The sequence below is a fragment of the Colletotrichum costaricense genome (assembly GCF_030867565.1).
Source record: "Colletotrichum costaricense strain IMI 309622 chromosome Unknown Scaffold_1.1, whole genome shotgun sequence".
NCBI lineage: Eukaryota > Fungi > Ascomycota > Sordariomycetes > Glomerellales > Glomerellaceae > Colletotrichum > Colletotrichum costaricense.
The window spans coordinates 909,204-934,688 of NW_026848230.1; the positions used below are offsets into that span (position 1 = coordinate 909,204).

Consider the following 25,485-nt stretch of genomic DNA (forward strand, 5'->3'; position numbering starts at 1 on the left):
TCCTTCTGGCGATAACACATAAATACCTTATCCATAGAGTACCACTCGGCGGACTACTTCAGTAGAGAGAGATTTGAGGGATCAACGCAGGCAGACATAAGAGGGGTGCGGTCGACACTACCAGCATAGCACGGCGTTTGGGGAATCAATCAAACATGGCTTCGAATATTCACTTCCTTCGTCAATGCTTGCTTGCCCGCTTGCGTTCGGGATAAATGCCCCCGGCTTTCCTGCCGTGCTTGCAGTACTAAATCCGCTCCTTCACACGTCTAAGCCCTCTCTTCCATGCAGCCCCTAAAGTATTTACAATCCGTTCTCGGACTTGAACTTATCCCAACTCTCATTCAACGTCGCAAAGACCGTAGCAGCGATAAGTCTCACCTCCGTGCTAGCGTCTTGTGGAAGCTACACATTGTTAGCGCAGGCCCATAGTCACCAAGTGAATCAAAAATAACGTACCTTATCGGGATGACACTTAGCAATGGCCTTCATGTAGTGAATTTTCACCTTGTTGGCCATGACAAGCTCGTGCAACCCAACCTTCTTCCATCCGCTGTTTTCCCAGAGAACCGAGTCCAAGCTACCGATGAGAGCACGTAGGTTATCTCTCTTGCCATCTCTCCATGCCGCAATCTTGGCGTCAACCTTCTCCGACAGCGCAAACTTCTCATCGTCTTCTTGCGCCGCTGCTTGATTCTGCTTGCGCAAGCGCTCCACGGCTTCCATGTTCTTAGCAGAAGCTGCTACAGGGCGTGGCCGAGCAGGAGCAGTAGCGGCTGGTCTAGGCTTGGGCTTGGGCTTGGGAGCCAGGGCTGACTGGCATCTTTGTCGGCCAGAGATAGCGGTGGGACCGCCGACGCCGTTCTTCACGCAGGTTGACCAGACGGCGTGGGCATCGCCCCATCGCTCCATCTGTTCGAGGGCCTCGGCCTTGCGGCTCAATGCCTTGCCGTACAGATCCCGCATATCGCGATTCTCCTGGGTGCCGGTGTCGCCCACAACAGACACCTGCTCGCCTTGACCTCCACCAGGACCAATGATCTTGAGTGCAGCATCAGCGTCTTCAACAGCACGCTTGGGTTCGCCGTTCTTCAACGATGTCAACGCGCGATTTGTGAGGATAACAATCGCAAGAGGATGCGAAGATGGCACAGCAGATAGTGATGACGTATAAGATGAATGAGCTGCGCCGTAATCTCCTCTCTTGAAGTGAGCAGTTCCATCGAGACGGTGTTTTGTTGACTGTTGTACCGCCGCAGGTGTAATGGGTGGGATTTGACGAGCGGGACGAGGGGCTGGCTTGGGAGATGGAGGTCTTGCAGGCCGCGAGGCTTGAGAGGGCTGGACGGGTCGTGATGGCTGCGATGATTGAGCCGGGCGATGAGGGAGTGACTGCGAGGGCTTCGGAGCTTGTGAACCGAAAAGCAGGTCCGGGTCCTCCTGCTGGGACGCAGGCGCTTCCGGCTGAGGTGTCGCCTTCTTCCTCCTAGCAGGGCTGACATACGAAGCCGCGCTGTCGTCCGCCATTGCCAGCTTGCTTGCGCGACTTCTTGAATCCGGTATTGCTGGGCCGCTCTGCTGCTGCCATCTAGGTACCGGAGTGCCTCTGCCGCTTGACGGGGCCGATACCGCAGGAGACTGGTCTCTTGGGGATGCTGTCCGGCGAGGGGCCTCTGGTCTCGAAGACTGCGACGATTGCCCGGCTTTTCTTTGCGGTCGACCGCCAGACTCCAGCATCATAGCCTCGTCTGTAGCCTCGGCCACCCGCCGCTCAGGCTGAGCACGATCACCTTGTGCTGAGCGCATCCATTTCGGCTGGCTAGGGTCGCCCTCGGATTGGTTAAAGTCTGCTACTGCAGCCGCCACCTGCTTCTTGCTAGTCTTCCAGAGAGAGTTGGCTGTTTTGAAAAGGCTATTTCCCATAGCCGCCGCAGTCTTTGAGAAGTCAGCTTCACCGGCAGGGGATCTGGTATCAGCCCGTCTTTGACTATCCTGTCTGCCACCATCATCTCGTCCTCTCCTTGAAGCAGCGGCTGGATCCTTTCCTTGAGCCTTCGCCTTGGCTTGTCGGTGAGCATCGTCCAAAAGCCAGTTGGCCGCTGCTTGCACATTCAACCCCGCACCACTCTCTGTCAGACCCCTTCGAGCGTTTTCAGGGGTGAAGCCGTAATCGACGAGCTGCGCGACAGCCTTGTCAAATTCGGCCATCTCGCCCCTGGGAGCTGGCTGCCGTTCATCATCTGAGCTGGAGTCAGATGCCTCAATGGGTTTTCCGGGCTCAGGACCCTTGGGCTGTGGGGTGGGTTGCTTGCGCCGAACTTCTTCGACCGGACGGGCTAGGTCTCCGAGGAAGTCGTCATCATCATCGTTCGTCGGAGGGGGTGCTGGAGATGCGGCCTTGGGCTTCAGCTGGTTCAGACCAAACGGATCGTCGTCGTCCCCAAAGCCGCCATTGGCAGGGGCAGGCGCCTGATTCCATGCGGTTGGGTTGCTGAGGTCCAAGCCAGGGGCGATCGCAGGCGAGAGGCTCTTCTGAGGAGGCGGAGGGTAGTGACTAGCATTGTCGACCTTGGTCTCAGAGTTGAAGGCCGCGAAGAGGTCGTCATCATCACTGGCCTTCTTGCCCGTAGAAGAGCCAGGGGACAGTATGCCAGGGGACGTCGTCCTCGACACTGAGCCCGATCCCAGCGTATCCAAGAAACCACCGCCAAATTGCGCCTGCGCTTGTTTCTTCCTCTCCTCCTCCTTCTTCCTCTTCTCAGCCTCGAGTCGCTGCTGCTGTTCCAGCAAGGTGAGTTTCGATGTCGGTTTCGCAGCCCCGGCACCACCAAAGCTCATCAAGTTGCTGAAACTATCGGCTGGCGGCTTCGCGGGTGGAGGTTTCGCAGCCACGGCTCCTGATCCTTGGGCGGACAGAGGCGTGTTACGGCCAGAGGGAAAGGGGGATGGCGTTGAGTTGGCCGGTCGCATGGAGCCGAAGTAGTTGGCGCCCGAGGGGTTCATCGGCGGCGGCTTGTTGTTCGTCGTGTTGGTCGACGACGACCAATTCAATCCCGAGAGATCATCCATCTTTAAAACTTGGTGAAAATCAAGGTGTAAACTTCATTTCATGAGCTTCGTGAGGTCGTGAGGGCATCGAAGGTGGCTCAATGCATCGTTTTCGGCTGCTTGTTGACTTTCGAATGCCACTTGTTCCTGCATCGGGCTTCGTTGATTGCGTGCGGTGTCGTGCACGCAAGGTGGCATGTGGGACAAGTGTGGCTGAAGCTGAGGTCGATTTGGCTAGTGACTGCCGACTGCGCCACATGGGGCGGAGTGAGGAGACACATCAGCGTTAAGAGTTAGGTGCCGTTCAGAGTGCACGACCCAGCAGATTAGATTTCACGGGTGGCGCCGAAAGCGAAGATAGGGGTAAACAAATGTGCCGCGTTTGGGATGATCGCTGCTGTCACTTTGAGATTGTGGCATAAACCCAATTGCTACTTACTAAGTTACTGCTCACTCCGTCCGCCCATTTCGATGAGCTCCTTGGCCTTGGCCAAAGTCACAAGCTTCGGCTGCATGAAATGAACTCCACACAGCTTCGGAACCCAAGCCACATCGAACGCTGCGCCGAATTCCAGTTGCTGGCGAATTCCAGCAAGCCATTGTTTGCACATTCCTGCGAGTCGCATCTCGAACTCCCCGGGATCAATATGCCTTGGGCGAAGTTCAGCTGGCAAGTGATGGTGGCCGTGTTTCCGACACTCTTCATTCCCGGCGCTGTCTTCTGTGGTTCATATCCCCAGCTTCCAAATGACGTTCTAGCAAGTCTACCACTGGCACTAGGTCTACGGCTTCATCAACTACCGCGATATTTGCTGAGAAACGGAGCCCCGGGTCGGATTAACCCCATTGACAAGTACGCCATTACCTCTGGGATGAATAGCGAGGGTCATGGTCAAGGGATAGGAGCGCATCTCAATCACTTCGAAACCCCCGGCTGACGGGTCTACTACCGCGGCTGTTCGGCCGATAGTCCCGCCCAATATCTGGGTCTTGAGTAGGACTCGGGTCCCTGAGATTTGTGCCCCTGATTGTTCGGATGGAAATCACTGTCTTACGTGTCGTCGATTTGCTGATGGCTCCATCCCATTGTCTCTTGATTCCTGAGGAGCTGGGAGCACAGGAAGGGAGCATTCCTTCACTGGAACGAGCCATGAGAAACTTTGCGGGGTATGTCTTTTTCTAGGGTCATGAAAGGGCAGACGTGACTTGTTGGACGATCTAATGGTCGGTCCGAAAAGCGAATAGAGGCAAACGACAGGAACAAAGATATGGATAGTGTGGCATACGGAGTGAGGTCCGCACTAGAGGACCACAGTTCATGTCTCCAAGCTTATGCGTTTCCGAATTGCAAGCATCAATGAGTTGCTTGCCTACGTAGTATGGTTGTTCTCTGGTCAATCCGCGGATGCAACTACTGTTTCCTCGCTTGGAGAAACAATGAGAGTAAGCTTAAGAATTGACTCCTGGAGACAGGCAGACAAATCTCTCGCGTTTGAAGGGCAGCGCAAACGTCGGAAGTTTCTGGGAGTGTGGTGCAACGCACCGCAAATCATTGGGGACGACAAGCCTTGGCTGTTGGTGCCGTACTCTACAAGTTCAGGTGGTTGGCGCACCGCCTCAATCGGTCAAGGTGCTGAAACTCGCTGCATGTGTCGCGGGCTGGGATCTTCCCTGGAAGTGGTGATCAGGGGAAGAAGATCTCGAGAAGGCTGAGCTGAGCTGAGCTGGTGGTGTACGCAGTATTCGTACGGTGTGCTAGCTAGTGCATCCGTACGGCGGTGGCGACGGTAAAACCGTCGTGGATCAGAGGAGCTTCTTCCAACATCATTGCCACATGCCAGTGTGCTTCCTCAGTTCGGACTACAGATATGTGGCTCTTCCACAATGTCGTCACCCAGAAATTCATAATACGAGGATGAAGAGCTGGAGATGCCGATGAGCGCTGATTACGGGCGACTTTATTTTGGTTCGGAGCTGAGTCGCGAGGCGCTGCTCGGTTTGCTGAGCGGGCCGTGTCCATGCCAATCTGAAGATCTGGCAAACGGACCCTTGCTTTGGGTTATGACGATAATCTCAAACTTGACTCGTAATTGATCAGCGAGAATAGCATATAATTTGCGATGAAAGGCCCGTCGGGAGCTGAACAGGTCGCACATGGCGAGACATGCTGTTCGTATTAGCAAGTGCGCCGCTCATCAGACGAGGAATAACAGTGTTGTTCGGGCACTATTTCTTCTTGGTGATAGGGACAAAGGCCGCCTGGCGATCACCCGAAGACTGCCGGCCGTTGAAGCGGAAGAAGGAAGCAAAAAAGCGCCAGTGTCATCTTGACATGGCTGAAATGTTTGCTTCTACCTCGTGCGATTAACGCCAGGCTTGAACAGCCACCGAGGGGGGACAACGCGCTGTCGCACGAGGGTGCCAAGTGGCGACCGTTGCCTCGAGTAAAATGAGACAGGCAGTTGTGTGTGTCTCTGGATTAGGGTCCGGCCCAAGGATGTCGTGCGAAGGAGGGGGGTTCAAATCTCGTGATGGAATTGTTTCCTTCTCGATGTTCGCTGCCAAGAAAGAAGGTGAAGGCTCAGCTAAGTGCCTGTAGTGCGAGGGCTCGTTTTGACTGCTGTGTCTGCATGTTAGTATTCGTACGTTGGCACCTCATCACTGGGTAATGGCGCGAGGCTCAGCCGCACGAGGTATGTTTGTGGGCGCTGAGCAGCAGCGGAGCGTTGGTCTTTCCGGGATCCATGTGAGGATGCATGTGTCGCCCTACAAATAATCTCCTTGGATCGCCAGAATATTCGCGGGGTTTGTTCTCTTGTTCCTGGCGCACAGAGAGCATGGTGGCCGGTCATCCCGATGACAGCTGAGCCAACTTCCAAGCGGGTACGAATATCCGTAAGGTAGCGAGGGTTTGCTCGGTACCACGGCCGAATGACAAGGAGAAGAATAGCAATCTCGTGGTTTCATCGTTTCTAGCATCTACGCGGCGCAAATTTGCCGCAAAAATGGGCATGATTGCTTCGTGAACCGTGATTGCTTCTTTCGTCTGCGCACCTTTACGCAACAATGGAACCAGATTCCAGAGCTTACTGCGCATGCGTAGAGGTGCAGAGGTCTGGCGCAGCTATCCTGCCGTGGCTGCCGTGGATTGATCCCGATATCCATATTAAAGATGGCCAGCAGATTATAGGGCGAAGATGATCCGGGGTCGGGTGGCCGGAGGATGGATGATAGGTTGAAAGAGGCAAAGACAAAGCGTCCGTTGCGGCACCGGTGTGTTATCCCCTGGTTCAAATTGAGAAGTCGCTCTCTGTGGACGTTGATTGTGACTTCCTCGTCGGAGCCGGCGCCTGCTGGGAATTTTGGCTTCCAGAGGGACTTTACTGCATTAGGCGGGCAGCTTGCAGATGCCTGACGTTAGCGCAGATCCCAGCCGCCCGTTCGGCCCCATCTGACCTTCTGGTCTGGCGGCGGACATCATGTCCATTGGTCAAAAATGTCACGAGCTGTCAGGGGGGAAAAGGAGCGTGATTGGCTCTCGCATTGTTCCATGCAATTGGATCCCACCCGGGTGGAGTACGTACCTAAAGTGAGATCTCCTCCTGCCCCTCTCTCGACCCCGTTCCTGCCTTCCCCCGAAGTACCTTTCAAAAGGGGGCAAGAGGGACGCACAACCAACGGCTCAAGTACCCAAGTTCCTTCCCATACATGGGGTTTATCCATACTGCGCTGCTCCTTCTATTATGCGCTGGTATGGAAGCTACAAGACCAGGGGAAGGAATGGAACGAACGGAGTAACGGCAGTGATAGCCAGTCACAGTTGGCGTGTTCGTCCCTCCTTCTCAAGTAAGGCAGGTTTCGTTCTCTTCCTCCTTCCCTCCCCCCACACCGGGACAGGAGCATCCCGTCACACCGTGTCATTGGCTGCAGATCCTCAGACGAAAGAAAGAAGGGGCTCTGAGATTCTTGCCCTCGGGAATCGAGGTGTCTCTTCTCTTGGCTTGACATTTTCTTCTTGTCCATCTAAAAGACTCCAGTTCATCATCTCCATTTTCTACTCCATACGACCACTAGGCCTCGGATCCATCTGTGATCATCTGCAATGCGGATATTTGGTTGCTCCTTTGGGTCGTTAATCAAGTGGCCCCCAATTTGCCCATGCCCAGCACGGTGGCTGCGGTTGTGGATGCAACCGCCGGTACCTGCATATCGCGTTTGTCAATCTGGAGCCATTCGCGGTATTTCCATGATTATCTTAGTTACCTTACTCAGTACGGCACATGTACTGATCAAAAGTAGTGTAATTCTGCAGGCTACGCCGGTACACCCCGAGCTATCGCATCACACCGTCCTTCACATCTCCCGCCAAACCGTTGGTGCTAAATGCTTGGTGCCATGCACGATGCGCAACGATGCAGCCGTAACCCGAACGTGGACTGGCCAAACAGCCTGCAATGTGGTGTCATCGCCGTGATCCTCCATTTCGGCTGGCTCGTAAGGCCAGCGATACAAACGTGAAGCAGCCACAAGTTTCCAACAGCAGTGTCTGACCAGCTTCCGCCGCTGCGCCGCCAGCACCGGCTGCCCGACACATCGAAATGCATCGCAGCGGCGCATCGCACGGCGCAGCATGATCAACATCCCCCATCCGCGCTTCGTCATCGCACCTCTCCGCTGGGTCTCTCACAGTCATAACTCATCTCGTCCCATGCTCAGCAACCCAATTCCATCTCGCAGACTCGCACTGGCATTGCCGGCCATCCTCGCATTTAGTCCAACCCAGTGCTGCAATGGTCCATCTGCAATGTCCGTACCCATATGGGTCGGTCTCCTCTTCTGCGATGGATCCAAGGCCGCCGCTTCGCCTCTCTGTTCTGGTCATTGCTTCATGCTTCTTTTACGCTATAGTCTGTCGTTGTATAGACTATAGAGTAGAGTACAAGAAATTCCGCCTTTTCGCCTCTCGCTTCTCGTATACCCTCGACTCCTGCGTCCGCCGTCGTCTGGAGTACAGCAGAAAGGCGTCGTGGTTGGCTCCATGGAGTCAAGCATCAAGCATTGGATGATATGCAAAGGGGGCAAGGCCGCGAGGGGCCAAGCGGCAAGCGGCAAGTCTTTAGGTACCTTTTCCTGTGGTAGCCAAACGTCGAGGGGTACAAGCCACCTCCCACACCACCGGTACATTCGCCATGTACCCAGCCTGCCCACGTCACACGGCCAGCAGGATCCTGGTCGCGTCGCGCTGGCCCGGCCCCTTGAAGCAGTGCCTTAATCTATTCCAACCCACATCCAGAGCGATCCCGACCACACACACTGTTCGCTCGACCACTGCCCTGGGGCATATCGCCGTTCCATGCTGGAAGGATTGAGGGCACATACGGAGTACCTTACCACCCTACCTAGGCTGGCCGCCAGAGCCCTGGTTCAATCGTTCAGTGGTTGCGTCGCAGGGTCGTAGCGTCGCAGTGGCTGCACCTCGGAGACAGGAGGCGGCTGTCGTCCGCTGTCACTAACACAATCTCGAGCCAAGAAGGAGAGTTTCAAGAGACCCCTCAATCAGAGGCCAGAGAAGCAACGACGCTTACCCACCAGAAGCCCGGTCATGAGGTCCACGACTCCTTTGTAGCGGCAGTCAGTGCCCTCGTCTGGTCTGAGCATTGGCGCAATGAACAGATGAATTCTAAGGTAGGAACCACCAGACGAACACCTGTTACTGGCATTTGCAGGCGCAGCGTTGCTCAATCCCAGACCCCTGATAGTGAGGGCGAGAGATAGAGGAAGGTGTACTATGTATGTTCTCAAGGAGAACGGGAAGAGAATGCGCCATTTCTTCTCGTGACCCCATGCTCCCCCATTTCCTTTGCCTTTGCTTGGCTATCCTCGTCGGAAGGTAGAACCAAACCAAACGGGGCTAAGAGCGAGGAGAGAACAACTTGAGCAAGCGCTCCATCTCATCTCATCTCATCTGTAAGAAGTCACTGCCCGCTTCCCCCGTTTGTTCGCTCGTTCCCCCCAGTGGCCAAGAACGGGGATCAATGGAGATGAGCCATGGCATGGTGGTGCCTGCTTTCCAAAGTAACCTACGCAGTACGGATAGTGACTACTGCGTAGCGTCCAAATGAGAGTGCAAGAGGAATAGGAAGACCTGAGCAAGGCGAAAGGGGAGTGGAAGAAGTTGCCGTAAACTGCACAGCAAAAAGGGCTCCAGCAAGTTAGCAACCTCGTTCGGCATCCCATCCCTCGACCCCTGTCTTGCGCCCCCCGTTCACCCTTCCCACCCCCCTTGAGAGTTCCCGCCTTGCATCCCACCACCAGAAATGCCATATCCTCTAGCCATGTCTCTCACTCCACCTGCCCACCCGTTTCCTTCTCTTTAGATGCCCTTTTTCTGCATCACCTTCATTCCAGTGTTCACCTTCTTGTCCCCTCGTTTCTCCCCCTCCTTTCGTCACCTACACGGGGTCTTTCGACTGTCACTCTCTCAAATCACGCTCACTCTCAACGCTCGCTCACTCGCACTTGTGGCCTCGCCCTTCTTCTTAGGGTCGTCGCACTCAGCCATTCCTTTTTCTGTTTTTTAAACCTTGACAAAAAAAAATCCACAAGCTGCGGATTACGCTCCTTTTCTTGGCTTTCCTGCTACTCGTAGTCAGGACTAACCAGCACATTCATTTCTCTTGGACCCCGTTTGGTGTGTGTGTGTTGATCGCATTTGTTTCTCGCCTCGAACTTTCGGGCAAACTCATAGGAGGATCGACAAGACGAAAAGCCGAATTCGCCAACTTCTGGTATCATCGTAACGGTTTTCCAACCTCCCGCTTCCTCGCAACAAGACCTTCCGACTAGCGTCTTTACGATCGTCTTACACCGCGCATCGCCTCGCAACCACCTCGCGTGTCGATCTTTCGACGCCAACACGAATAGATCAATCAACTTGTCGTAGTAGAAACGTACTCTGTGACGGTATAAGAAAAGGAATCAGCAATTTCGTCGCCAAATTCGCCAACCTGGCTCACGGAGATCTGTCTAAGCCGTAGAAACGCACTCACTCAACACATCCCGAACCTGAACTCTGCCGGTGGTGCTGGACATCGACGACGGAATATCGTAGGATCTCTGTGTTGTAGCAGCCTCGAATCAGCATTGCTGAGGATCAAACCCGAAGTCTCTTAGACATTGCCGAGCCCGGTCGAAAAACATCGCCAACTCTCTCACCGAGCCACCGCCGAAGCCTCCACCATTGAAATCCGTCACGTGTCCAGGGAACCAACTCCCAGCCACTGGAAAGCGCAAAAGCTGACGGAAGAAAATCACCTGGAAAGATCAAACTTTTTGTCGTCACTCCGAACAGATTTGCAGGACCCTTTTGTCTCTGACATCTGACCCTGATTTCATTGTTGAAGAGTCCAAAAGAAGAAGTCACAGGTGAGTCGGGTTACACCTGCTCCTTCCTTCCGTCCTTCCATCACCAACTTCACCGACGACCCAATCAGCGCCTCGCTTAACCCATCGCACCTTCGCTTCACTTTCTGTTGCTTCCTGCCTTGCTCCTTCCTCAGTGAATAGCAGCCGGGCCTCCATATCACCCACGCGTCGCATCTCTTCTCTGCCTGAGAAACTTCCTCACTCACAACACACAACACACCACACCGCACTACACGACGGAAAACTCACAAATATCGTTTGCGCAAAGCTAACCTTCTCAAAGATCTCTCATTCTCCAGCCTTCCGTCAAGAATCCAACTGGGCTTGGACTTTCTTCAGATCTTTTTCAAGACCAGCAAACGGACTTGTCTTTCAGTCGAATTTTCCTACTTTGATACCCATTCAACCCTTGTATCACCTTATCTCACCTCACCCTTCACATCTCATCACCACAACCTTCCCTCCGACAATATTCATCAATCGCCACGATGAAGTTGTCCAACACCCAGGCTCTGGCTCTTGTCAGCGCCCTCATCAACAGCGCCGAGGCTTTCTGGCGCATGGAGTGCCCTGGCCGCGTTGGCCTTGCTCGTGTCGACCCTCTCATGTCCTTTGGTGGCGCCGCTCCTCACGTTCACGCTATTCACGGTTCTGGCGGTAAGTTTAATGAATCCTCCTGATTTTTGAACTATGCGCCTGCCTTCTTGTCACCACAGCATCACTATTATTTTATTTTCACGGGTCGCTTACTCCAGAATCAGGCATCTCTCCTACCGCTGACTTTGGCGACCTTACCGCCAGCGACTGCACTTCCTGCCGTGTCAAGCAGGACAAGTCGGCCTACTGGCACCCGGCCCTGTACTTCCAGGACTCTGCCACTGGGGAGTTCGAGCTTGTTGATCAAGTTGGAGGATTGCTTGCGTAAGTCTCTCATTGCTCTCGAAGCAGCACACAAAGTACTTGATACTGACTGCACCAGGTACTACCTTCTTAATGGAAAGGATATCAAGGCATTCCCCCCTGGCTTCCGCATGATTGCTGGCGACACCAACCGCCGCAACTACACTGCTGGAGACCCTTCCAAGCCCGACCCCCAGAAGTCCGAGTGGGCTATCCTCGGCCAGACTGACCAGTCTGTTCTTCGTCAGCGTGCCATTGGCTTCAACTGCCTCAACTATGGCCGTGACCCCGAGGGCACCCTCTACCGTCACTTCCTTCCCGACAAGACTTATCTCGATGCCAACTGCGCTAATGGCGTTCGGTTCGAGATGATGTTCCCTTCGTGCTGGAACGGAAAGGACGTCGACTCCACTGATCACAAGTCTCACATGGCCTACCCTGACCTTGTCATTGATGGTACCTGCCCTGATGGATTCGAGACCTCGACCCCCAACCTTCTGTACGAGGTCATCTGGAACACCTACGCCTTCAAGGACCGCTCTGGCCGCTTCGTCATTGCCAACGGTGATACTCAGGGATATGGATACCACGCCGACTTCATTTCCGGTTGGGATGAGGACTTCCTCCAGTCTGCCGTCGACACCTGCACCAACCTGTCCGGTCGCATCGAGGACTGCGCCGTCTTCAGTCTCCAGGACGAGGCCACTTCCAAGCAGTGCGAGATGAAGGTTCCCGATCTCGTCGCCAAGGACAATGTTACCGGCCCCGATGCTCAGCTTCCTGGAAACTGCCCCATCACCTACGCTGACGGCTCGTCTGAGGGCGGCAACGCTGACCCCGTGAGCTCCACCTCCACCATTGCGGCTCCCACCGTTCCCACTCTCACCTACAAGCCTGGCAAGACCGCTACCTCCAACCCTCTCCCCGGTGAAGTGTTCAAGGAGACTGGCAAGATTCCCTACGGCTCATCCAGCTCTGTCTCCGAGACGGTTGCTGCTGAGGCCGTGGCCACCCCTACTCCTGAGCCTACTCCCACTCCCGAGCTCACTCCCACCCCGGTCTTTGAGCCCATCACCACTTCTACTCCGGCCAGCTCCTCTGCTCCGGGTATGTCTTGCGTGTCTACTCAGACCATCACTGCGGTCAACACCGTTTCCATCATCTGCTGGGAGGAGGACATTGTCTACGTCACTGAGTACGAGGATATCACGTCTACCCTGACTGTGACTCCTACTCCGTCGGCCTCGGCTCCCGCCATGCGCGCCAAGCGTCACCTCCACCAGCACCGTCATCACCACGTCTAGGTGATGAAAACGTGTTTTCTCAATTTCTGGAGTTGAGACTCCCTCTTGTATCTGGGTGCGAAAAAAATCAGGGTTGCGGACGTCGTTTTTAAGGGACGCCACATCAGGATGTGGCGGTCTTATTCTCTCTATCCAGTGGAAAACCTAGCCCATTGAGATGATTTGGCTTCCCATTGGTTCTCTCGCATCTTGCTCAAGAACATTATCGTTGTTGTCTGGACATTCTGAGCAGACGGACACTTTTTTCCTTCTTGGTGGTAGCTAGCAAGGTTCGGGCACGATATGGCCTGCGTCATGAGTTTACGGCAATCATTAGGAGGCAAATCATCAAGTTGAGTTGGTCCTTATAACGTGTTTCTTCTTTTCATGGTAGTCCGAGTGAGGCGGGCGTCGTAAGGGGGGGATTGCATTTGCATCGCATTGATTGCGTCCATGTTGTAGGCGTTGTAGGTTGATGTTTGAGAGATACCTATTCGCATTAAGGTTATTCCAACGAATCCATCCACAAGACGCTTCCCTCCCGGAGCCATTGCGTGAGAAGTTATCGCCAGTCCAACACCAGGTCGCCTCTCCACTTCTATCAGTAACACATGTGACAGAAGCCCACATCGCTTGATGTCGGCCTTGCATGCCATTAAGGTCCCACTGTTGACTGACCTCCTGATGAGTCGATGATAAAATGTCAAAAATTAAGCATAGTATAGGCAGGGAAGCAGAACAGTAGTCCATGTCTGAATATGGCCAAATCTCGCGCTAGCAGAATGAGTCAACGACAACTGAAAACGCAAAGTAAAGGACGGGCAACATCTAAATAAAAACGAATTCATTCTTACTCCGCCTTTGCCTGGCACATTTCATAAGAACTCAGAATCCTGCCATCTATACAGTTTCCCTAAATGCATTTTGGAGAATATGAGCGTGGGTTTCATCATCACCGTTCTTTCAGTAGGGGAAGATACCTTAGGAGGTACCTTATTCAACACGACCCGTGGTCTAATCGGGGCGTGCCTGTCTACCATCAGCCATGTCGCCTTCCCACGGAAGGAACCACCCGACCGAGGGAAGGCGCCGACTGGATATGATGGTTAGGAAGGAGAAGGACAACCTGGGCGCCCACCTCCCCAGGTTACAATTAAAGTATCAAACTCCTTCCTGGCAGGTTGTGATGTTTTGTCTTGAGGATTTTGAAGAAGTTGGTAAGGGGACTCAACACATCACGTCAATCGGATCAGAGGAAGGTTTTAGGTTTATCTAGCATTCGGCGAGGGGGATATCTCTTATGATCTCCTTGATGGACTGCATCCATAGTGGTATCAGAACGAAGTGCTCCTGTCAACATCAACCTCCATTTTGGTACCGTTTGGTTTGGGTGTGAGTCATATGACACCTTGCTGTGCATCGTGGAACGGGGCTTTTTTACTGTCTCAGTCGTGCGCCTTTTCCTGAGGCTTCGCGCGATATGGGTACGAAATAATCTAATGGATAGCTATTAGGTGTCTTGCCTAACGGAAGTGAATTGGCAGGGTCTGGAAGGTTTCGTGACAATCAAGGTAGAGCAGGAAGCAAATAAGGTATCTAGAGAAGCTCTTAAGAGTTGTCACCATCGGGTCAGCTGTGTGCTGTGTCGGATAAGGTAAATCTGCCTGCCAAGGGTGTACGAGACGTCAAGAATGGAGATGAGAAGCCCACGAGCAGCTCTCCTGAGTCATTCAGGAAGTTGGGCAGGTGGCAGATTTCTGAGTTCTCTATAAGCGGACTCCTTTAAGGGCATCAAGCGGGGATCAAAGGAAAAGAAATTAGTCCTTCTTCGTACAGGCGGAAAAGACTCAATCTGCTGACATGTGTAGGTATCTACAAGATACATAACCCCCTGGCGGCCGCCAAAACCAAACGGCTTAATAGGCGAGCTTGCCTCACAACAACTTGACAAACCCACGCCAGAGACCCTCAGACAAGAAGACACCTTCCAGATCGACCTCGCGAGAGATAGTCTTGAGCCGACGCACATTCTCCTCGCCGTACCCGGCATAGACCTTGTCCGTCTGCGCTGCGGACGCGTAGTTGATGTACAGGTAAGGGTGCGAGATCTCAGACTCTTGGGCGTAGGTTTCCATGCGGGAGAGGACGTTTGCCGTCATTGTTTCCACGGCTGCGTCGTCTTGGGCGTTGGACCAGGCTGTTGAGACGAGGAAGACTAGGGGGAAAAGAAGTGGACGTTAGCCTAGGGGGAGGATCAAGTGGAGAAAATTCGGATATGTGATGGGTGAGGGGAGTTCAGAGGGTGTTCAAAGGAGGGAGGGAGGAAGAGCGAGTATTGGACCACTTACTGTAGAGTGGCTCATCTTGGTCGATGCCGAGTGCGTTGCCGCCGCGTTGCTTCATCGCCTGGATGGCGGTCGTCGAGAGAGGGTAGCAGATGAGGTTCGGGGCCAGGCCTTCGACGCTGGAGATTGCGGAGACTTCTTTTCTGAAGATTGCAAAAGCCTGGGTGAGAAGGGCTCGAGAGGGGAGGGTGCTAATTGTGCCGAAGAGGTGGCTGAGAGGGAAACATCAATAGTCAGCACGTTTCTTGCAGTCCTAGTAGGTGAATGGAATAGGGACTTCAGAACATGGTGAAGAAATAACCAGAAACAGTAAGACATACCGCGTGGTACCTAAGACAGGCGGCTGCAGCGTCCCAGTAAGATTCGCCATGGACCCCAACCTCGCGGTCCTCGTTGTCGAGGGAACACTACGAATAGCCCTGAAGACCGCCGGCTCTGCGACCGCCGGGTCAGCGTACCACTCCGACCCCATGAGCGAGAAGGCGCCCGAGGCTTGGTTGTGAATGTAATAGAAGTCATAGGCCATGTCCATGTCGGCGGTGAGCTGGGGGTTCGTGAAGAGGTCGTAGATGGCGTCGAGGGCACGCTCGGTTGTGTTTGCGGAGGTGTATGTTGCGCGCTGGCTGGATACGGCATCTTGCGGGAAGACGCGGACGGTGAAGGCTGTGACGATGGCGAAGTTGTTGCTGCCGCCGCGGAGGGCGAAGTAGAGGTCCGGGCTGCTTGTTCTGAGGCTGTTGTGATTGTGCCGTTTGCAAGGACGACCTTTCGGTGAGCTTGTTAATGATGTTTTGTTCTCTCCTGGCTTTTCTGATGGGGCGAGAAGGAATGCAAAATATGACAGGGTGTCATGTTTCAACTCACCTCGTACTCGTAAACGTTATCCAAAGCCCAGCCGTACCGACTCGAGAAAGGCGACGTTCCCCCGCCGAGCGTGAACCCGCCGATACCAACAGTCGCGGACCGGCCACCCACGTAGGACAACCGCCGCCCCTCGAGAGCTTGATAGACCTGAATCACCGTCGCGCCACCGCCGATCCTAGCACGCGTGGGGGCTTCGGTGCCGTTACCGACGACTTCGACAGAGTTCATGCGGTCGAGGTCGATAGTGACGCCGGCAATGGAGTTGGAATCGCCCGCGTTACGTGAGTGGCCGCCGCCCTTGACGGCAAAGTGGCACCAACTATCGACGAGGGTCTTGAGGGTGAGGGAGACGTCGGGCGCGGTGATGGGTTCGACGCGGCATGCTGGGCGGACTTCTTGCTGTTTGGCGTCCCAGATTGCAAAAGTTGTGTCGTTTTCTGGGTAGTGGAAGCGGGAGGGAGGGAATGTGGCGGAAAGCTGGGCGCACTGGTTTGATGGAAAGAGAAATCCTCAGCTTCATGTGCCGTTTCTGGAAGATAGAAGATAGACCTATTAAAGGAAAGGTTTGGAAAACTTACGGCTTGCACGCATGATGCTGAGACTGGTTCGGCAAGCTGGGATCTTCTTAGATGCCAGTCGATTGGGATTTCGGCTGCTGCAGCTGGTACGCCAATGGCGGCGGCGGAGCCGGCTAGGAGGCAAGAGGTGAGTAGTCCGGTAGGGTGCATCTTCACAACTTGAATACTTCGCGGATCGAGAACGATACATGGCGACGGCTGTCCGCAGATCTTATACTTCTGAGTTCTGGGTCCTTCTCTTGGAGGGCTGCCATTGAGGTGCAGCGGAAAATTCGAGTTGTCAATATCAGAACGCTGACACCACACAGAGAGTCGGAGACCTCGTACGGGACAGCATATTGGGATTGCTGATGACTTTCGGCGGTATGGAGATTATGTCCCTTGCTGACAAGATCCCCGGGGATTGAAGACCCGGGGATTGAAGAGGAATATAAACGCTTGGCCTCGGAGTGCCCAAGAAAGAAGAAGAAAAAGCGATGACTGAGCCTTGTTCATCCAACTTGGCAGGTGACATTGGATCGGGAACATAACTCGCTATATGCAGATCAATTTCAAAAAAGGGAACTACCACCAATTTGCCTGCTTCTGGTTTCAACATGACGTTACGGCGGAAGTATCCGAAAGTGGATTTCCTACGAGGAGGCCCCTAGGGACGGAGTATAATAATTGGTTCAAGACTTGCCGAACCATAGGGGGTATCTTGTTAGCCTTCGGACCGGTTGCTACTTTTTTGTCACTGGAGAGTCTATGCTAGACCCAGTCTATCAATAATCACATTGGCTTCCCATTATGGGGTACATATGGAGAGTAACTACATGTACCAAAGGGACAGTCGGAATTGCCGTGAGAGTACGTCACCTCGAGGCTATCTTAATGCTTAGTGAGTGAGGTGGAATGCCTCGCGGAGGCAGATCCAATCAATGGCTGTAATTCCAGGAACTACGACTGAATTTCTGCGGTGCGGCAAGAATACCAATGGAAAGCCAAAACAAAGCTCCATGTGTCTGGTAGGATAGGAAGGACGTGCCGCTCGCCAATGCCTCCTCGCTGTCGAACACATGCCACCTAGATGACGAGTGCTTCTTAATCTGAGAAACTGTATCAGCCATTTTGGTCATAAAAAGACAATCACCCTTACGACGGCCTCATTCGAACTTTCATCTTCATTGATTCTGGTGTCCTATAACAGACCCGAATAATAGTGGAGATATGCGGGAAAAGAGAAGAGCTGGCGCGTCCAAATACCACTTACGGTATCTTCGGGGCGGATCAATTCGCTTCATAGTATTGCGGAAGCAAATGAGAGCTTGTCGGGGGCAACGAAGTCATCTAGATGATCCACCTCTGGGCTTAGCAACTCTTGGAATTAAGCTATGGTGGAGGACCCGGGAGATCGGCGACTTAAAGGAAACCCAGCAAAGTGGTTGTCATCAGTATCTAGAAGGTGTTAGGCAGAACTATTGAGTATATACGCAGCGCCATAACAGGTGACAATCTAAGCATGGCTGGAGTTATCAATAAGTCCGGTTGTCGATGACACCCCCGTTTGCTGACATGAAGGTTGTGGCCCTTGGCGTTCCTCATGCTTGTCTTACCCCCGACCTCTTTCTCTATAATTTGAGTCCGCATGCTTGTAAGTAAGAATGCAAAGCTATTTACTTTCATTCAAACGGCGATAATCATTCCGGATCGCCTGGCGGTCGGTGAGAAGATGACTTTTTTCCACCTTAGAACCCCACCTCACCAATGCCAAAATTGCTTAGAATGGGTTTTAAAGATTTCTCTACCACAACGGCTCCGGCTAGCAACTAATTTTCAGAAGTTTTACAGCTAATAATGTCACCCGGGCGTTGTATGAGTCTCTAGACTAAGACGTTATTGGGCTAATTCATCCCAAACTGAGAGGCAAGCAACAAACACCATCGCAGAGGGAGTTCACCGAAGCATTTGTCCCACAATCTATGTTTATTCGGAAACAATTTGCAGGTGATTCCAACAAACAATCAAAACCACCATGATCGTCTGCAGATCTCGAGTGGGATGAAGGGTAGTTGAGAGTAGCGACACTAGGCGAGACCAAGGTTGCCTACCAACGTGCTTCTAGAAGCTGCATGCCACCCACGCCCAACAAACACAACCCCGCCATGGTGGACTGGCCCTAGAATTCCGTGTCTGGCTAGGATTCTCCAACTTTGGACGAACAGGCGGAATTGGCCTCTTGTCGTTGGACGACTGTTCAAAGGATTTGAGCTTTCCCCTCATTCTTGTCATGCACGCGGCCCCATCTTTCTTCGGACGGCGATCCTCCGCGCATCTGGGGCCTCACCGTTGATGGCGTCGTATTTCTCCTGGATGTGACGGTGGCAGCCCACCAACAATTGAAGAGTATTTTGTTTCTTTTGAGGTTCCCCCTCACGGCCGGGTCCAACGAACCTAGATTCGTGAGGGGGCGTTGAGCTTTTCCGTGTCACTACAAACTGCGGGTTGGCCGGCAGGGTTCGTCTCTAGATCAACTTTGGATCATCTACCTTCCACAGTAACCTTACGCGATGGGCCCAGGATTTTGGAATAGCCGGCCCAAGATGCGTCGTGAGCGAAGAACGGCGATCGGCGCTGTCACCTTATTCTTGGCCACCGCGTGGCCATCCGCCCATGCCCAGCAATGGAACTGGGATGAACTTGGGGTATGTTGCATTCTTCCACTTTGCGTTCGATGCGACTGAGGGGTTGTCGGATGGGATGGTGGTGGGTACGATGAAGTTGGCAGATCATGTTGCATGCGTCTAGGATGTTTGTCTTCCCGTCTATATGATCCCTCAAAGCCACTTTTCGGGTTCCTTCTTTCTCATCCCGCCGGCTCAGCTCTTCTCCAGCATCGTCTTGCAAATCTTGTGGAGAAAGTACAGCTCTGTAGCGAGGTCGCGATAACTGAGAGCCTTCGATACCAGACCTGCCATAAGCCGGAACCCCTCGACGTATTCGCAATGCGCTCGGCCATCCTCGCCGCCGTAGGCCTGTCCTCTACGGCCGCGGCACTTGTCAGCCGCGACGGCAAGACCGGCCGTCTTCCCGCGCTGGGGTGGAATTCGTGGAACGAGTACGGGTGCGACATCAACGAGACGGTGTTCCTCACCGTCGCGCAGCACATTGTGGACTTGGGGCTGAAGGATCTGGGGTACGAGTACGTCAACATTGACGACTGCTGGAGTGACAAGGAGTTGCGGAGGGATAACGTCACCAAGGAGATCATTGTCGACAAGGTGAAGTTTCCGCAGGGAATCAAGCATACGGTGGATAAGATCCACGAGTTGGGGTTGAAGGTCGGGATCTACAGTGATGCGGGTGAGTTGAATCTCTGCCGTCTTTGGTATTGCTGAGGATGCCGAGTTGCGCGAGGACTTCGTGAAGGCCGTTGGTTGTGATCCATGTTGCGAGAATGCTGGATGCTCTAGTGTTTGGTCTTGCGACAACGTGCTGACGCAACTATCGTAGGAACTTCTACTTGCGGTGGTTTCGAGGGATCGCTAGGATACGAAGAAATCGACGCCGCCACGTTTGCGAAATGGGGTATCGACTGTAAGTTCCATCACCGTTCGCCGTTCCACTCTCCCTGCGTCAACGTCATCCCTCAACTTAACCCCTCCAAACCCCTCCATCGTCCCTTAGACTCATCGCAAAACACATTATCGGATCAACGTTCTAACAGGCAATTCACTTTCTCCACAGACCTAAAGTACGACAACTGCAACGTCCCGAAAGAATGGTTCGACGACTGGAAATACGTCCCCGAACTCTGGCTCGGCGGACCCCCCAACGAAAACCAAGACAACGGCGACCCCGTCAACTCCAAGACGGGTCTCCCGGCCCCCGCAGGCTACGACTGGTCGACCTCCTTGACGGCAGAACGCTATCGCATCATGCGCGACGCCCTCCTAGCCCAGGAAAGGACGATCCAGTACTCCCTCTGCGCCTGGGGCCACGCCCACGTCGAGGCCTGGGGTAACGAGACGGGCCACAGCTGGCGCATGTGGGGCGACATTTACCCAGAGTGGTACGGCCAGCACCAGTGGTCCTGGGGCCTGATGCCGATTTTGAATCACGCTGCCTTCTGGAGCGGTCCCGACGTGAACGGGTTCTGGGGCCACGGGGACTGGGACATGCTCGAGGTCGGCAACGGGAACCTGACACTGCAGGAGAGCAGGAGCCATTTCGCGTTTTGGGCCGCGCTGAAGAGTCCGTTGATCATCGGGACAAAGTTGGAGGGCATTCAGCCCGAGATTTTGCAAATCTTGTCCACGAAGGAGCTGGTGAAATTCAATCAGGATCCGGAGTTCGGGGCCGCGGCGCAGCCGTATAAGTGGGGGCTGAACCCGGACGGAGCGTGGAACATTACGCACCCTGCCGAATTCTGGTCCGGGGCTTCAGTGGAGGGGACACACGTGTTTGTGCTCAACACGCTGAGCGGCACCGAGAAAAAGACGGTCGCGTTCAAGGATGTTCCTGGGCTGGAGGCCGGGAAGAAGTATGTTGTGCACGACATGTGGGCTGGCAAGGATCTCGGCGTGTTTGAGGACGAGTACATCGTAGAACTGGAGAGCCACGATACGGCTGCTTTGAGGATCAACGAGGTCAAGTGCGTGAAGAGGGCGGCACGGGGATGATGGAAGAGAAAGGGATCCGGCCCGAGGGGACAGGGATGGGTTGGTCACTTGGGTTCGGGGCGTGTTCAAGAGTCTATTGGGTCGCGGATGCAAGGGGCAGAAAAGACGTCAATTGCGATGATCCTGCAGAGAAGAAACCGCACAATGAGCCATGATGCGACTCCTGAATCGAGAAAAGCTGGTTGATTTATGTTCAGCGCCGATGGATAACATGAAAACATCCACCATGAAAAGCTTTCTCTCAAAATACCAGAAAACGCAACGGTGTTATGTACGACCTTGTTTACCTCTGCCGATAGCACGCAATCTCATCTCGCATTTGATTAAACCCGCCGCCCAGCTACCCGCCTCGCGCATACCAGCAGCCCACGAAGCTATTCCCAAAACTCACGCGTCGCCACCCCGCCGACCCGGCAAATTCATATTACCTCACGTTCCCGCAGCACCACCTCTGCTGATCCTCGCTTCTAGCCCTGTTCTGCGTGTAAGGTCGACTTCGGATGGGTGACTGGCCGAAGACGAGGACGTGAGTACCCAAGGAGGATTTTGCCCTCCTCCCTTCCATTGGAACGCATTCCCCAGGACGACGGGATGACAACGCATTCCCGGTGGCTAGATTAGACTGAGACCTCAACCCACCACTCGATTACCCTTTCCAAACAAAAAAACCAAACATGGCTACAGTCATCATCACGGATGGCGGTTGGTTGGGTCTGGGCAGCGCCGCAACGAAAGGACCCTTTGAGGCAGAGGTATGCTGCCAGCCATTTCCATTTTGTGAGGCGGAAATCCGTGTCATCCATCTTTTCTTCGTCCTCGTGATTCACCTCCAGGCCGTGTTCAATTTTCTTTCTTTCGCTCTGTACGAGTGGTCTTGCTATTCTGGATTTGGTTCTCATTCTTTCCTACACTTGTTTACACACTACTTACCATTTGCCAGAAGTGCTCACCAGACCGTTGTTCACTTTCCATCTTTCTTAACTCTTCCTAATCTAATCCCTAATACGAATATTTGGAGAGAGTAACACAGAAGACGAAAGAAGGGGGAAGCCGACTGTGAATACCCGAGAACACACTCACGCCATGAGAGACCCGATATCTGGCCAGTGATCTCATCACCTTCAGTCCCTCAGTCAACCATTAGATCTCGTCTTCAGAATACCAAACCCACACAACCATATCACAACATCCCAGTCTCTTCCCGGAGATGTCGAGCCTGCTACTCCGCATCCGCGAGGAGGTAGATGGGGGAGGGGGCGGAAGCGGCGGCGGCGGCGGCATGACCCTACCACTCGTTCTCGCCATCGCCATAGGAGGCGGCGTCCTCCTCTTCATATGCCTCGCCTTCTTCCTCATCGCCCTAGCAGGCCGCCGCCACCGAGCCCGCGCCCGAGCCCGATCGACGACGCCCAGAACAAGACTCGACCTCGACTCGGATGGCGGCTCCATCCGCACGCCCAGCCCACGTCCGCGGCGCCTCACGAAGCCGAAGCCGGGCGAGCCGTACGCGGACATGGTCGAGGTCCAGGGGAAGAAGCAGCCTCCCCACCGCTCCCTCTCGTCCATCATCAGCGTGCCCAGGAGCAAGAGCTGGAGCGTCTTCAGCAGCACGCCTTCGGAAGGTGCTGGCGGGCAGCAGCGTGGAGGACACCTGAGAAGGAATAATAGCTGGATTGACGAGGATGCGATTCACGGGCCCAGAGTGCAGAGTGATGGCCGGCGGCTGAGTATCCGCGACAGCTTCATACTACGCACGCCGACGTTACCGGATCTGTTTGGGCACAAGGGCGAGGGGGATGGTCATTTCGACGACGAATGTATAAACTACTCCATTGAACAGCCTCGGCCGGTCAGCATGCCGGCACAGCGTGGCCAGCCTTTGCGGATGCCGTTGCCGAGGACGGCATCGTACGAGCTGGCCGAGAAGCTGGCGGCTGCGGCGAGGGGGGGACCGCCCGTACTTCCAACCCCACAGGGACCGGTACCTCGACCGGTGCCGTTGCAACGGCTGCGGCACAAGACGACGGAGTCGGATCTGGCTGAGATTTTGCGTTCTACGGAAGAGAGACTGCAGCTCGGGACACCAACAAATAGCAGGCCGGCCACACGACAGAGGGCTGCATCGGCATCAGCTGGGTCCAGCGTCAAGACCCCGCGAGGGTCGCCGACAAAGTCGCAGTCTCCCATTAAGGCTCAGTCACCGATCAAGATCCCGTCACCAGTCAAGAACCAGTCGCCTGTCCGGTCACGATCTCCGGCAAAGACTCAAGTGCTGTCACACGTTGGCCAGGCGTTGGACCTTAACGCCCAGCGAGCTCGAACACCCAGCCCGTCGAAGCGAATGGTTATTCCAATGCTTGTCCAGACTCCAAACCACCACAATAGGAACACTTCACAGTCTTCGGCTGTCTCAGATGCGGATAGTCTGTTTGGCGAAACGACCCCGGAAGTTGAACACATCTTGCCAACAGGACTTTCGAGCCCCAGCAGACGATCCGAGCATGAGTCCCCGACCAAGCCCACCGACAACGGCGCATCGATAGAATCCCCTGGCAGCGATGCCTCATCGTCTCTGTCAACCTTGTATAGCGTTAACGAACCCGAGGATGACAGCAAGACCGGCGGTACTGGACACGCAGACAGCACCCCCCGCGGCAGGAAACCCAGGAGCCTTGTCATCGATACTCAAATATGTGATCCTTTCATCACACCAGGCCCGCCAGAAGTGCCTCCAAGGAGCCCCAAACGCCAGTCTTCCAGCTTGCCGCCTCTCCGACGCATGACGCCGCCCGAAGAGGAGATCCTGAACCGAACACCTACGAAGGTGACATCTGTTGCCAACTCTCCTATACCGAGACCGTTGGACGTCATCAAGCGCAGCAGCACGGCCGACCAACTCCAGACGCGGTACTCCATCATGATGCAACCATCCGACCTGGCAGCATCGCCTGAGACCATTCGCCCGAAGAGCGTCATGTCGATGAAGCCCGTCTTCCTCGTCTCAAGTAACAGCGTTGTGAGCATGAGAGCCAGCCCTGGCACGTCTCCTGAGGACAATGGCAGCAGGCCAGCGATGCCGAATAACAGGTTAACGTTCGGCCCAAAGGCACCTGTCTTCCCACCGCCCTTGGCCTTGAAAGCTGGCCTGGGATCGCCAAACCGAGAGGCCTTGAGAATGGGTAGCCCAGGCGGGAAAATATCGCCATCACGCGGCAGCCCTTCCCCTTCAGGTCGTGCTGGTCGTCAATCGACCGACTCCGCCGCATCTCCCGTTCCTGGCTCGCCAACTCGAAGACCACTGCCGAGCCCCGACCTGTCAAAGGGAGGATCTCCGACACCAAGGCGATATAAGCGTGGGATGGCTAGTCCAATTCGTGACCGTGCATTGTCCAGACAGCCGACGCCCAGAGAATCCCGCGTCGAGCGCGTTCTCTCGAGCTCTGATTGCCCTTCGATCGTGCTGAAGCCATCTAGCTCACCTAAGCGGAACTCATACCATCGCGACTTCGCGGTAATGGGGCTTCAGTCAACCGTGGCTCAGCTTCGGCGAATGAATAGCCAAATGAGTACCTTCAGCGCCGGTTCATCTATCTCGGATCCGGATAGTCCGACACTACCAAACTTGAGAGGAGGCGGGTTCAGCCCCGACAGGAGCAACAGCCGCGTAAGCAAAATGGGTCGACAAAACTACTTGTCTTTAGGCACGAGCCCAGGCTCAGCGAAGCGGACCAAGTCCATCAAATCGGCTAGAAATTCAATCGCCGTGCTCAAGAGCCGACCAGGGGGAAACAAGCATCTTGATTCGCTACGCGCTGCAGTTGAAGAGAAGGAAAATGAGAGAAGAAACGGTTCTCTGATTCGAGGCCCCCGGCCGCTCAACCCGACACCCAGAAGTGCCGGACGAGGGTTGGCTAGAGACAGCGTGGTGACTGTGGAGAGTCCCACGAGGAGAAGAATCTCCAGCGTCGATACCGAAGACCAGAAACGTCTGGAGAGGCCGATCAAGCATCAAGATAGCGGTACCAGCTTGGGTGCGTACGGGAAAGAGGACTACCTATTAAGCTCCCCAGACAGCCTCACTGCAGGGGCTGAGAGACAAAGCCCAAACATGAGGGTTTGAGTCCCAGAGTCTGGGGAATTTTCTTTTGTCCCATAGTGATCCATATTGATTGAGGGGTGTTGCGTTCAGCGACGGTTAGCGAGCACTTTCTTCAGGGTTGAATATTTCTAAGCTGAGCACGGCGTCATTGTAATACCTAGGCAGTAGGTCATTAGCAAAATTCAGATACAAGCATCACTCAAATCAACGAATTATACCACAAAAGAAAACCATATTCCCTCCAAACTAAAACCTAATAGTTGATTGGGATTTTATGCGAAA

General features: G+C 54.3%; 6 protein-coding genes across 6 annotated transcripts; 3 read left to right on the top strand and 3 right to left on the bottom strand.

Annotated features, from left to right (window-relative positions):
• Positions 1-303: 303 nt before the first annotated feature.
• Positions 304-3,069, bottom strand: CCOS01_00345 (UBA/TS-N domain-containing protein; the record flags this gene model as incomplete). The annotated part of the gene is made up of 2 exons (XM_060448542.1): positions 304-405; positions 460-3,069. The coding sequence occupies 2 exons, from the start codon at positions 3,067-3,069 to the stop codon at positions 304-306; spliced, it is 2,712 nt and encodes a 903-aa protein (XP_060319980.1).
• Positions 3,070-8,758: 5,689 nt separating this feature from the next.
• On the bottom strand, positions 8,759-8,893 carry CCOS01_00346 (uncharacterized protein; the record flags this gene model as incomplete). The annotated part of the gene is made up of 1 exon (XM_060448543.1): positions 8,759-8,893. The coding sequence occupies one exon, from the start codon at positions 8,891-8,893 to the stop codon at positions 8,759-8,761; it is 135 nt and encodes a 44-aa protein (XP_060319981.1).
• Positions 8,894-10,961: 2,068 nt separating this feature from the next.
• CCOS01_00347 (uncharacterized protein) lies at positions 10,962-12,677 on the top strand (the record flags this gene model as incomplete). The annotated part of the gene is made up of 3 exons (XM_060448544.1): positions 10,962-11,130; positions 11,229-11,394; positions 11,453-12,677. The coding sequence occupies 3 exons, from the start codon at positions 10,962-10,964 to the stop codon at positions 12,675-12,677; spliced, it is 1,560 nt and encodes a 519-aa protein (XP_060319982.1).
• Positions 12,678-14,590: 1,913 nt separating this feature from the next.
• Positions 14,591-16,593, bottom strand: CCOS01_00348 (FAD binding domain-containing protein; the record flags this gene model as incomplete). The annotated part of the gene is made up of 5 exons (XM_060448545.1): positions 14,591-14,871; positions 15,005-15,213; positions 15,322-15,735; positions 15,873-16,351; positions 16,444-16,593. The coding sequence occupies 5 exons, from the start codon at positions 16,591-16,593 to the stop codon at positions 14,591-14,593; spliced, it is 1,533 nt and encodes a 510-aa protein (XP_060319983.1).
• A 2,399-nt stretch (positions 16,594-18,992) lies between these two features.
• On the top strand, positions 18,993-21,104 carry CCOS01_00349 (alpha-galactosidase; the record flags this gene model as incomplete). Its single annotated transcript, XM_060448546.1, has 4 exons — positions 18,993-19,127; positions 19,350-19,785; positions 19,936-20,019; positions 20,170-21,104. 4 exons carry the CDS (start codon positions 18,993-18,995, stop codon positions 21,102-21,104), a joined length of 1,590 nt encoding a protein of 529 aa, XP_060319984.1.
• A 1,207-nt stretch (positions 21,105-22,311) lies between these two features.
• CCOS01_00350 (uncharacterized protein) lies at positions 22,312-25,224 on the top strand (the record flags this gene model as incomplete). The annotated part of the gene is made up of 1 exon (XM_060448547.1): positions 22,312-25,224. One exon carries the CDS (start codon positions 22,312-22,314, stop codon positions 25,222-25,224), a length of 2,913 nt encoding a protein of 970 aa, XP_060319985.1.
• Between the last annotated feature and the right edge of the window lie 261 nt (positions 25,225-25,485).